We start from the raw sequence: 12445 nt of genomic DNA, 5'->3' as shown, positions 1-12445 counted from the left end.
TCATATTGATTGGCTTCTTTTTTTTGGCAAGAGACAAGAGCATTTATATAGAGAACCCCTAAACCCACAATAGAGTTCAAAGACTGAAGCTTAAATCTCAGGAACATAAAAATGAAAAATGATGATTGGACATATCAGTGAATCAGAAACTTGCCGCAATATCAACATATCATTATAGTAACTAAAAATTTTGGATAGTATATACATATATATGTATAGACCAAAGTAGTATTCTTGAGGTCCTCCAAACTTTGTATAATATAATCAATATCAATTAAGGTGTTTCACTTCAACTTATACAAGAAAAGACAAGAGTTCATCCCATAGAGGACGTCAAGGACTCAAGGGCTGAGTTTCAAATAAAACTATATATATATATATATATATATATATATGGACTTCAATGTATAAAGGAGAATGGCTGCTATCCCAACACATTCCTCCAAACACAACTCATGTTCGGACCAAAATCACTATCAAAGTCAAGAACTCAATTAGCTAATTTGAACATCAATCTATAATGATAGCTTACTGAATAACCAACTAAATTTCCAGATTTGCTAAATCAAAATCAATGTCCAAAGGTAGCATCATAACCAACAAATAATTCAATAGAGTTCAATCGTACAAGATGAATGAGGAGAAATCATCACAGCCAACACTCAAAACACATACTAAAATAGAATCAAAGTTATGAGGAGAGATTATTTTCCCTACCTCCAATCAAATTCTCTAACAGAAAATAAGCAACACAAAGCCAATCTACTCGCAGCTCCTAATCTCCTCAAGCAACCTAGCCACCTAAACCAAATAGAGCCACACCCACAACTTTTAGAAGAGCTAAAACAAAACGAATTGATTTGAGGAGATGAGAGATGTGGACTTACTAAAGGTAGCTGCCATCGAACAAGAAATTAGAATTTCTGGCAGCGACTTTATTGACAATCTCCTTGACGTTACAAATTTGGGTGCAAAGTATAGATTTGGGTGTGAAAGATAACTGAGTTCTCAAAGAAAATTCAGTAGAAGGAGAAGGAGGGAAGAAGAATTTTTACACAAGAGAAGAAAAGTGAGACTGACCCTTTTTTCCCTTTCAGTAAGTGATAGAGATGAACAAGGAAATAGCACGTGTATAATCCAAAATTGTGGCTGGATGCTTGTATCTACCAAGACATGCAAATAAGTTTTTAGCTTAAACACAAATTTTCTTTCACAACTTCATAAACTAATAAATAAAATGAAATAAGTCCAATAAGAAATTATACTAATCTTAATCAAGCAATAAAACACGTAAATAAGCAAACAAATCAATGACACATCATAATTAAAGTCATGCTCGTCACATGTCTAATGTGGCAATTTCGGACAACTGATATGTAACTAGGGCGGAGCATCGGCTAGCTCTGGGAGTCTCTTACTTACAGTGTATTGAGATACAGATCGGACAATGCTGTATAGAAGCCTTTCTACCGGAGCTACCAACAGGAGGACAAGTATAAATATACGAGGAAAGGTATCCCAGTTATATCTGATTTGTTGGCTCATTAGATTAAGGGTGAGACATTCAGGCATATAGGCCTGTACAGAAATTGGCTCCATCAACATGATCGATAAGTGGTCCATGTAATCTTATCATCTCTATCTTATAAGTTTGTCCTAGCTTCAGAGGATAGATTTTGGATGGAAATTCCTTGTATCAACCCCATTCTACCATCATAGATCATCATCCTCTAATGAGTAGTCAGTAGTGTACACAAAGGAAAGAATGAACAACACCGGCCCAATATTCAAAAAGATTTGGGTCCTCATATCAACAACTTGAAACACCTAGCTAGCTTCCCCATTACTCTGATTGAATCTCGGTTATCTTTTAGAGAGGGGGAGAGTTAATACCCTAGCAACGATTCAAACAAAATTGAGTATTGTGTATATGGTGGGAGACAAATTCTGAAATGTTTCTTAATTAAGAGGTTCCTTAAGAGGTATGTTAGCTTATTATAGTGTTTGTGAATGGCTGAAAGATAAAGATTTAAAGTTGCAGAAAGAAATTATAAGGCTTTTAAGCTCTCTAACGTGAAGCAGAAGACAAAAATAGTGTTTGATCCCTCTATTGATTAGCCAGAACAAGAGAAAGAAGTATCGATCTTTCTACACGAGACTGTAATTGCTGGAGGTCATACATTTAATTGCTTTATTTTAACAACACAATGATTCCTAGATGCTTTCCTTTTAAGTATTCCTTCCATGTTTCTTCTTTTCAATATAAGTAAACCATATAAATATATAGGACCAAGCTCAAGAACATCAAGAATTTAGAATTGAATTCCATGAAGTATACCCCAGACGGCCCAGAGAGAGAGCCAATGGTACTGATACTGATACTGATGCTTCACAGTAGGGTATACCACCCTTCGCCCGATCAATTCATCAAGTCACAAAAGAAAAGATGGATAATAATTAAAGTGAGCCAAGAGATCGATACTAATCAAACAGATTGATCATTTTTAACCATTAAAGTGGCTTTCTTTCCTTTCCCCCATGATTAGTCGTCTATAGCTTTTAAATAGTTAAAAGGGATTCTTCAACAGTAAGCTAACTATAGCTAGTTTCTTGGATTTTTGCATATTTGAGTTGATTCTTTGGCGTTTTCTATAGTTAAGCTTTCGTCTAATTCAGGAACTTTCATATGTATCAAATTCGATCATATCTCAAACTTGGAATTTGTTCAAAGTAGCATCAAGAACAATGACTGGTTATATATCTTATGATTTTCTTATTTTCACTTCACGAATGTACGTGCATGGATGCTGATCCATGAATCCATGATATATAGAAGCTAGCTAGAGGAATCGAAAGAATTGACAGGATAAGTTTGGACTTAATTTCCAACTTTCGATCTTACATTCTTGGTTTTTGTTATTTTTCCGTTGATTAGATTAAGAGTTTTTCCCTTCTAATTTGTTTCTTGAGGAGTGTCACTACATAGTTATTCTCTACTGAATTGGGGTTGGGAGAGCTTGGCTGTTCTTACCGTGTTACCCGGCCATATAAGCCCTCATCTAAATCATGGTATTAAGCAAATATAGATCGATATCCCTCCTTTCACATTCCAATTGATAATGTACTGTATGGAATATTGAACTTCTAATCGATTCAAGACGAATTAGTAATCAACGCATACGGAAGAAGCGCCAATAAAAATCTTTAGATCGAGTTCACTCATAATTAACAATATATATGGTCATGAATCTCTTAATCTATTTAAAATATGGAAGCATCCTGAACTTTCAATGAAAACGTTAAAAAGTCGATTTATGAACTCTAGTCGACTTAATTATCAGGTTCTAATTGTCTAGCTATTAATTTGTCACTACAAAATTACACTGCAATTGTAATGGATCGGTTAAAATTTATTCCCATCTCTAATGTAACAAAGGAGATCGAAGAGGAAACCAACTTGCATGCATATATACACGTATGATAGATTAACAACTAGGAATTAGTTGGCATGACAATTAACTAATTAATCCGATAGATAACAACTTATACAATAAAGAACTCTAAGATTAGGAACTTCTTTCCCAGATAGTATTAAGAATTTGTAAGCTTACCCTTTATGTGTTCCTTTACACCCAATATCGTGGAAGACAGAGCAAACGATCGGAGCGAGGGATAAACCATCAACCGATCAATTACCTTCATCTATCTCTAATTAAGGTTAATTGCATCATAATACTGCATTGGTTGATTACGCTATTCACGCGCGCAAAGACAGATCGACATGCACTCGCGCATGAACATATATCTCTATCTGGGTCTGATCTGTGATGATGAGTAGTCATGACCAGAAAGAAAGAAAGCAAGAAAGCAAACCCTAAAGCTGGAAGAACACAATGGGCCGCCCTCTGACTTGCCACTACCACATAAATTCCAATCATATAAAATTTAACAAAATAAGGAAAAAAAAGTGAAGAACTCCAATCAAATAAGCTCCACTCAGAGATGAAACATCCACAATAATCTCTTAGTATATTTGATATTTTATTTTATTTTCTGAGATAATAATTAAAAGGTGGTGCTGCCAGCCCTAGCTAGCTGACAACTTAATACATGAACAGGAACAAAAAGGGCAGTTTATCGAACCCCATCTGCTAAATTCAGCTATTGTTAACAATAATTAACAACTACTAATTAAACTAATGTCAACACCTTCCGCTAAATTTAGCACCTGTTCCTGTTCCAAACCCCCACCTGATCTAACTAATTAAGTACTCTCAGCTCTGAATATCATTGATATCCAGTCTCTGGTTTTTAATTACTTACAACACATGCAGCAATTTCCCTAACAATTAAATTGGCGACTCAACAGTAGTAGGCTCCTACGGCCACTTCTGGATCGGATAACGTACATGAGATAGATCACCTGAAAGACGTTGCTCCGAATGTCGGAGTCCAAAAGTCAGCCGTGGTCTCATTAGCAACAGGGAATGTACTTGAAATTGGAACCAAGCACAATCCTCGGCTCTTTAGATCTTGTTTTCCTCCTTGTTCCGTATCTTTCAATTTATCACAACCCTGTGATTCAATTTAGAATGGTTGATGAGACAATTTTCGCTACATGCGTGAATGTAGGTTTTCTTGAAAAAAATGGTTTATAGAGTGACATTTGTTCGATAGGTTTTCGATCATCAATGCTGAAATGAAACTCGTATAATATGAAAAAAGAAACAAGTCATTTTAATTACCTGTTGGTGTTGCATGGGAGCTCCATTTTTCATATATGGAGTACTTAAAACCTGAAATAACATGAAGAAGGCAATTCATTAGCTAGGGTTTCGTGGTTTTAAATGAGTACTCTAACAATACCGGAAATAAACAAGATACTAATACATGGAACATACACCGACTTGATCGTGGAGGAATTTGATGTACACAATAGCTTCGTGGAGAACAGAAGCTGTATCAGTCTGAAAAAAAAAAAAGGAACAATAGGAATCGAGGTAAGTTATAATTACATCTTATATGACAGATTAAAGTTTTTTCCTTTCCTTCTCAATGCAATGCCTAGTCCTTAAAAAAGCAGAAGAGATAGAACAGAAAACTCCAAAACAACATCACCTTTCCGAAAGGCGAAACCAATTGCTGGAGAGCTGTAATCCGGTCCCCTAGCTTCTCTTTCCGGACCTAATTAATCATCCCAGTTAACAACTTAATTAAGCTTTGAATTGAAGAAAACTAGTAAAAACTCTGGTAAGGAATCGAAACAGAACAACTTGATCACCGGAAAGTTATGGAGTTACCTTAAAAGTTGGCAATGGTGAAGGTGTTTCAATCCGAGCTCTTTTGAATACTGGTTCAGTACTACTACAGAAGCTGCTGCCGCTTTTCTTGACGGTACTGGAGCTCGAGTCCTGAACATCTTCATTCGTGTTGGGCTGAAATTTCAACATCTAAAATGATTAGCCTCAAACCCTAGCTAGATAGCCAATAGGCCAATACTAGTCGTCAGCACCAGGAAATTCAATATCTGTTTTTCAATAGACATATTTTCACCTTAGTAAAGTTACTGGAAGCAATGGGTTTATGTTCATCATAAATTGCTGCAGTAGGTGCTGTATATGGCGACTGTGAGAGTGAGGTAAAAAGACCAGTTGATCGGATGTCATGGTTTAGAGCGGCCGGGGGAGCATTCCAGAAGGGTGTATTGATATTCGAAAAGTGCAATCCACCGCCAGTGCTGCCTCCGGGTTGTTGTTGTTGCCTTGGCTGTAGTGAAGGTCTTAGGCATCTGGGAGAGTACCTAGGCCAACAAGTTGTACTAGAAGCTGGTGATGATAACAAATCATTTGAACCAAGTGTGCCATAGTTTTCAGCTGAAGAATAACTCATGGATGACGAGCCGTTGTTGAATAGGGATTGAACCTGCGGTTGAGATACTACTACTTCTTCCGGATCATATAAACTTTGCAACAATTGGGAAGGGAAGCCGCTATTGCCGTAAGAATTATTAGCTGATGAGGAGGTTATAGGAAACCCAGAAGAGGAGCTGCTAAGATCTAATGTAAAATCTTGATTATTCATAGGTTGCTTGAAAGAACTCATTTCCTCGGGGAACATAGAATTATGGAAGTTGCCCTCACCTCTTCCACTACTACTGCGACTGCAATAGTCAAATATAGAATCTGATTAATCGATACCAAAAAGAAAAAGAAAGTAAGAATCCTGCAAATTAAGATTGTAGGGAATTATGGAATATTAGCTTGGAGGGATCTTAATTTGATTAACTAATACCCTTAATTTAAGAGAACGAAGCTAGCGAACTAGTACGTAAACTTACAGGAGAAACGCTTGGTTCAAATCTGAGGGCAGTGTGGACGACGATGAATTAAGACCAAAACCTATCATTTGCAAGGTTGAATCATCAGTACCAGAAATATCAGAATTCTCATGAGGATTTTGAATATGATCTTGATCATGATCCATATTAACCGAGAGTACTACATCTGATGAGTTAGCATTATTCTCACCGCCGCAAGTAGTAGACCTTGACTTGATCATGTCCATGTCGTTGGGGCAGCCAAAGCTCCCCATATGATCAGTGAAACCTACTGAACACGGCGAGGCCGCCGCGAGTGCATGTCTTGATGCACTGCTCCACCAGTTGCCACCGCAAATCCCGCCCTGATACTCCTCCGCCATAACCTTAATACTATATTCTACAAATCCTTTTTGATCGAGTATGTCGCTTGCTCTTTCCTCTTAATATGTAAGCAAAGCTGAAATATTTGCATTTGTGACTTGCAAAGCTGCATTTATATAAATCAAACGGTTAGGGGTAGTACGGACAGAAGAGAATTATTTTACGGGAATCCGGTTGACATTTTCTTTTTTGAAAGAGCATGATGATTGGACAAATGAGAGGGCATTTTGAATCGAATTTTCTGTGAGCTTTCAGTGATGAATTATTATTGTGTTGTTTTGTTTATTCCAATATTATCCATTTTAATCTTTTTATGCTTTGCTTTTGGTTTTCCATATATACTACTATTGTTTATTATTCTGTGTTGTATGATGTTTTGTAGAATTTTTCTGGTATTCCTTATGAATAAAGCGATGTGGTGGTCGGATGATGATGACGTCGGTATTTGAACTCTCCCTGAGTCACTGTTTAGGAGGAATAACGATCACTTTTTTAACATTGTCTTTATTAGTATCAGACGGTTGAAATTCGATGGTTTTCAGAATAATGTTTTACAAGACCTATGATTAATCATAAAATCTTAAAAGATTGAGACCCAGGGACATGGGGGACTATATATATGGACCATTTATATGATTATGTCATTTATGTGCTACACTTCTTCATAAAGATTTAATCTGCTACACATTATTAATCATCAGACGTGCAATATGCCAATATATATTGATACAATAATTTTATAAGTAGCAGGTAGACCAGCTTCTGAAGTAGAGTCAGAAACCTTGTTTGGGAGAATTTTCATGTTGACACTTGAGAATAAATATCAAACGGTTAAATAATGAAAACTAGAGACATGCATTGTAGCCAACGGCAATTGTATTGGAGTTCCTGTTAGAGACATGCATCACTAGTCTTTTCATTTACAAGTAGTGTGCAACAAAAAGAATATATTTACCTCAAGTAGCATAAAAATATACTTGTATACAGTCTCAAAGGAGATTTATTCCCTCTAAATCTACATCCTTATATATAGATGCAAAGTATTAACCCCCAATGAGGTGATTGGACAACATTATCACTTGAAGTTTCGTATGGTTAATCTAAGTTGATGTCAACCAAAAGATCAACTAGGATAAGACTCATGAGCCAACAAGTTCGGGACTTGGATCCGTCCAAGAAGGAAATTAATTAATCAAGCTAGAGAAGAATTCGATGGCTCTGAACAGACTAAAACTTTTTTAAGTCAGCGAATGGTGGGTGGTTAATGAGTAGCTAGCGCAGTAGTGGACTTGACTAGCTACAACAAACAGTTTGTGTGCTCCTCGAATTTTTTCCACAATGGTATTGAGTTTGAGATTTCCTGATTTGGATGTGCCCTGAAAGTTAAAATCTACAGTCAGATAATTCCCTGAATACGGACCAGTTCTGCCGAGAAGGACCGCATGATATGATGCATGTACAGATTGAATATTATTCCTTCAATGAGTTCGATCAACTTCGACATCAAATTCAAAATAAGCGAAACACAATGTTTACAAGCCATAGATCGATCCTCGATGATGGATCGATATTTATTCTTTGGCTGTTACGTTACATCAAAATTTGCAGAGAAAAGTAAAAATATTACAGAAGAATATAGTTGACCCCTTAATTACTCATTTAAATTCTAAAAACTCAGGTTAGGTCAGATCCATGAGTTTCAGGAGAATGAATTGAAGCAATCTGTTTTGACAATGATATAATCATATATATACATCCCAGTTCTAGGCACTTTATCAGCGACATATGTGTGAAATACTGAAATTGTTCTGATTTTAGTTGTATAATTAGTCATATATATATATATATATATATAAGTATTTATCATGCCAAGATCAATCATACAGACAACTTAAATATAGAAGCAGGGATTGCTAATTTGGTATTTTATAGTGGGCGATCACCTAATGTACGTACTTTAAACGGTCACCTAATTCAGTTTACGTCTCACTCTCGAACTAACTCAATGTTTCAGAACAAACGAGAGGAATGAACCTAACTGATTTAGAAAATTCTTAAATAAACAAAAGCTTCATCATATGATCAGTTGAGCGAGGAAGATGGTTGGATTAATTTAGCGGAAAGTGCTAGGGTTTCTTAAGACTCGTGTCGTCTGAGAAACAAAGATGAGTCAACCAGGGACCCTAAACGAGCACGCCGGCGTGACAAGACGTCAAGACGTACACCTGGGGCCTCTCTATGCTTAGGTAAGCCTACCAGAGTCAAAAGGCCGAGAGTGACCGGTAAGTTTATTCTTTCGACTATATCCGGGTGGTAAAAGAAAGCCATATTCATACCCAAGGGGTTTGTTGTATCGATAACATGCGAATGTTGATGTGATACTCTTGGTAATAAAAAGTCACTAGTTTGATCATTTGCATGTGAAAAATAACTTTTAAAGAGGACCCATACTGTATTTGTTCTCCAGTCTGGGGTGGTAGATTCACCGTCTACCATTTTTGTAACAAAAAAAAGTCATATTTATCTATATATATATTTTAGGTGATGGAGGTCAGATTGATCTATATATCTTCACCTCCTATCCATTCACAGCAGCTAGTGAATCTCCGACTAACCAAATCTTACGGTTTTCTACAGCAAATCTTCACACACCGTGTGGGACTACGTACCGACATGGACGGCTTTCATTGATTCGTTAGAAAGAGCTCTACTCAAAACTCCAATCCGAAATTTGTGCGTTAATGAGAAGGCTAGGAAGTCGTTAATTTTAAGATCGAGAAGAGTCGGGTTGCACTCGAGTTCGAACGAGAAACTAGCTAGCTAACTACGGCTACTCACGTTCTTGATCGATAGTCTTGGGTAGACAACGATATGAACAACTAGTCCGTCACCCCATCCAACCCTAGCTTGGATTTTCTTATTGTCTTCTCATGATTCAGAAATGTTCCTTTACTAAAAAGAAAATGACCACTTTGGACCTTCATGCTCATGTCATATCTTGTGACTCTCTACCAACCCGCCGATCATATTAGTTGTTCATATCTTTGTTCTTAAGCTTAACTAATGTCATCGCAATTTTTTATATATATCAATAATCCTTTAGTACTTCTCAACTGTTCTCCAACCCTTGATCGTATCTCTCTATATACTTTTCCAGCTTAGTTATCAAGTTTTGTCTTTAAAAATTCACAAGTAGGTGGATACTTGGATAAGGGTTTAACCATGCATGCAAATATATGAAACTGATTATTAATCTACGTATGTACACCGAAACTAATTATGGATCGATAATATTGAGCTAGTGTATTACCAGATCGAAAACTGATGTCATGCTGGCGTTTTCTTGATGTGTGCATGGTGACAAAAGATTAACACGTTGCTAAGACAAGATGCATGGACCCATCAAAGGGAGGTGTGACCTAGGAAAGGGATAGTAAACCCCACGGGCCGAGCAACCCATGATTATGAATAAAATGATATTTAGAAAACAACCATTAAGTTGACTTTTAATTAAATAATAAAAGGAGGGAAAAAAAAGGAAGAAAGGAATTGAAGGAAAAGACTCGAGGTTACTCATTATCATATGCGTTGAAAATAAAATAAAAAACGAGTCTGTTCTACTGCTGATCATATGTGATTTGAATCCACATATTTTCTTAGAGGGGTTGGACCATTCTGATTTGTAATTAAACATGTTTGCCCACCCATCTCTCTCTAGTCAACTCCAAACTAAGTGAAACACGCACCATATTTAGAGCCGTCCATTGTCCTATTGGTATGTTGGCTTTATATATTAACATAAACATTAATAGTCTTTGTGCACTCCTAGTGCATGGATTTTTCTTAGTTAAAGAGATTTGCACAGATGATTTTGACGCATATTTTTATTTTTTCACCACTTTTTAATCGAATTTTCTTAACTTCACCGTCTAGTATTTAGATAATATTGTGTAGATCATTTCTGCAAAATTTAAGCCAATTTAGTGATCAAGACTCTCAAAATTGAAAAACAAATAGACGGACCGAATTTTATCGAACATGATCCGTTTATATTTTTAACAGAAACACTCAATCTTGAGGGTCTTAACGATTACCAAATTAGCTGAAATTTTGCATAGATGATCTACAAAATATTATCTAGATACTAGACGGTGGAGATGAATAAATTCGATTGAAAAGTGGTGAATGAATAAAAATATGCACCAAAACATTGGTGCGGACCTTCGCAGCCAAGAAGGGTTGCCTAGTGCATGAAGTGATGGAATAAGTATTAAGATTTATATGATTCACAAACTTTTGATGACAACAAATGTGCACGGTTCGTCATCTATTATATATGATTGATTGATGATGTCGGATCAAACTTGTTGGGTCCATAAGAGTGGCAATACATATCATACACACTTAAAAACGTTTTGTGTGAGTTAACTCTATTTTCAAATGTGCTTAATCATGTATTAACGTTCAATTTGTATCGTGTGATTTGGTTAAATTTACTTCTAAGAGTGTCATTCAAATGGATCTATCTATTTCTCCTTGTTAATTTGATGATGAAGTGTTACAAGTAGCTCCGCTAGTGATTGATAACAATTATGCAGAACATCAAACATGCTAGGCTCAGATCGAATGACTTTTCAATTTGCGATGGTATATACACATATCTAGATGCGAGCAATTTGATTGATCCTATATTTTCATGCATGTTTTACGAACTTTCGAACGTTTTATTCTTTCTATTTTCCGGCCATCTGCCGATCAATGCTACTTAAACTAATAATCTGATGATTAACAATCTCAAGGTTCTAATATTAGTAGAAACAAGATTAAAGTAAGGCTACGTAATAGCAGTGATTATGGTTTTAGATGGGGATTGAATTATATCAACTAATGTTTAATTTGGAGAAAAGCAATAATCCTAGATTGATTATAATATATATATATATATATATATATATATATTAGTAAAGCACCTAAGCATATTATATATATTTAATTTGGATATGGCATGACCGAGTAAATGGAAGCATGCATGATTAAAGCTCAAGACTGTGCCTTTTTCATACTTCTTATACCGCCCTCTTCTATATATAATTGATCGTGTAGGTGTTAATTTATGTATAGTTGTTCTAATATTTGGAGCCCTTACCTACTCTATCATTTAAGTATTCAAATTCAAGTTCAATTCTACAATACACTAGTTTTAACTTGATCCCTCCATGGCCATCTGTGTCAACATTGACTTAGACGAGTCTGTATATAAATTTCAATTAACATATTGATAATGCATTTTCCACCAATTAAAGTGATGGCCATCTCCTATATCCTAATATAAAAAGACTGACAAGTCATGATTAATCATTGCCGCTGTTGAACTAGGTATTACTCTATTACATGTCACCAAGTTAGTCTTCCTCTGGACCTAGATAGCTTGGCGATGGGGTTGACATGGATGTTTAATATATGGGTCCTTTATGATCAATTCGTTTCCTCTTATTTGTTTTATCAAACTTAAATTCTTGATTGAATTATCACATTGTTTATCTCAATTAATAAGGACATTGATTTAAATAAGGGTCACTCTTTGTCCCATGCGTGCTCTTCAGGTAAATCCTACAAAATCTTTTGATCCCATCATCATGTACGTTCAGTGATGAGGGCGCTTAATTAAAGTTAATTAGCTTCGAGTACGTACAATATTGGATGTCAAACATTTCATACTTGTAATCATGTGTATATTGGGTTAAT

At 35.8% G+C, this 12445-nt stretch overlaps 1 protein-coding gene across 3 annotated transcripts; it reads right to left on the bottom strand.

Annotated features, from left to right (window-relative positions):
• Nucleotides 1–4010: 4010 nt before the first annotated feature.
• Nucleotides 4011–6834, bottom strand: LOC126786720 (transcription factor bHLH112-like). Of its 3 annotated transcripts, none has more exons than XM_050512636.1 (8): nt 6528–6826; nt 6338–6398; nt 5554–6160; nt 5301–5435; nt 5119–5184; nt 4908–4967; nt 4746–4796; nt 4011–4575 (listed from the first exon to the last, which is right to left on the bottom strand). In XM_050512636.1, the coding sequence occupies exons 1-8, from the start codon at nt 6697–6699 to the stop codon at nt 4420–4422; spliced, it is 1308 nt and encodes a 435-aa protein (XP_050368593.1). In that variant the 5' UTR covers nt 6700–6826; the 3' UTR covers nt 4011–4419. The 3 variants fall into 3 exon arrangements, with proteins under 3 accessions (XP_050368593.1, XP_050368592.1, XP_050368591.1); XM_050512635.1 differs by having other exon boundaries at nt 4902–4967; nt 6528–6816; XM_050512634.1 differs by having other exon boundaries at nt 4902–4967; nt 6338–6834.
• Nucleotides 6835–12445: the final 5611 nt, after the last annotated feature.

Source organism: Argentina anserina, chromosome 3 (genome assembly GCF_933775445.1).
Source record: "Argentina anserina chromosome 3, drPotAnse1.1, whole genome shotgun sequence".
Classification (NCBI taxonomy): domain Eukaryota; kingdom Viridiplantae; phylum Streptophyta; class Magnoliopsida; order Rosales; family Rosaceae; genus Argentina; species Argentina anserina.
The sequence above is the reverse complement of the archived record's forward strand: the minus strand, read 5'-3'. Positions and strand labels throughout refer to the sequence as shown.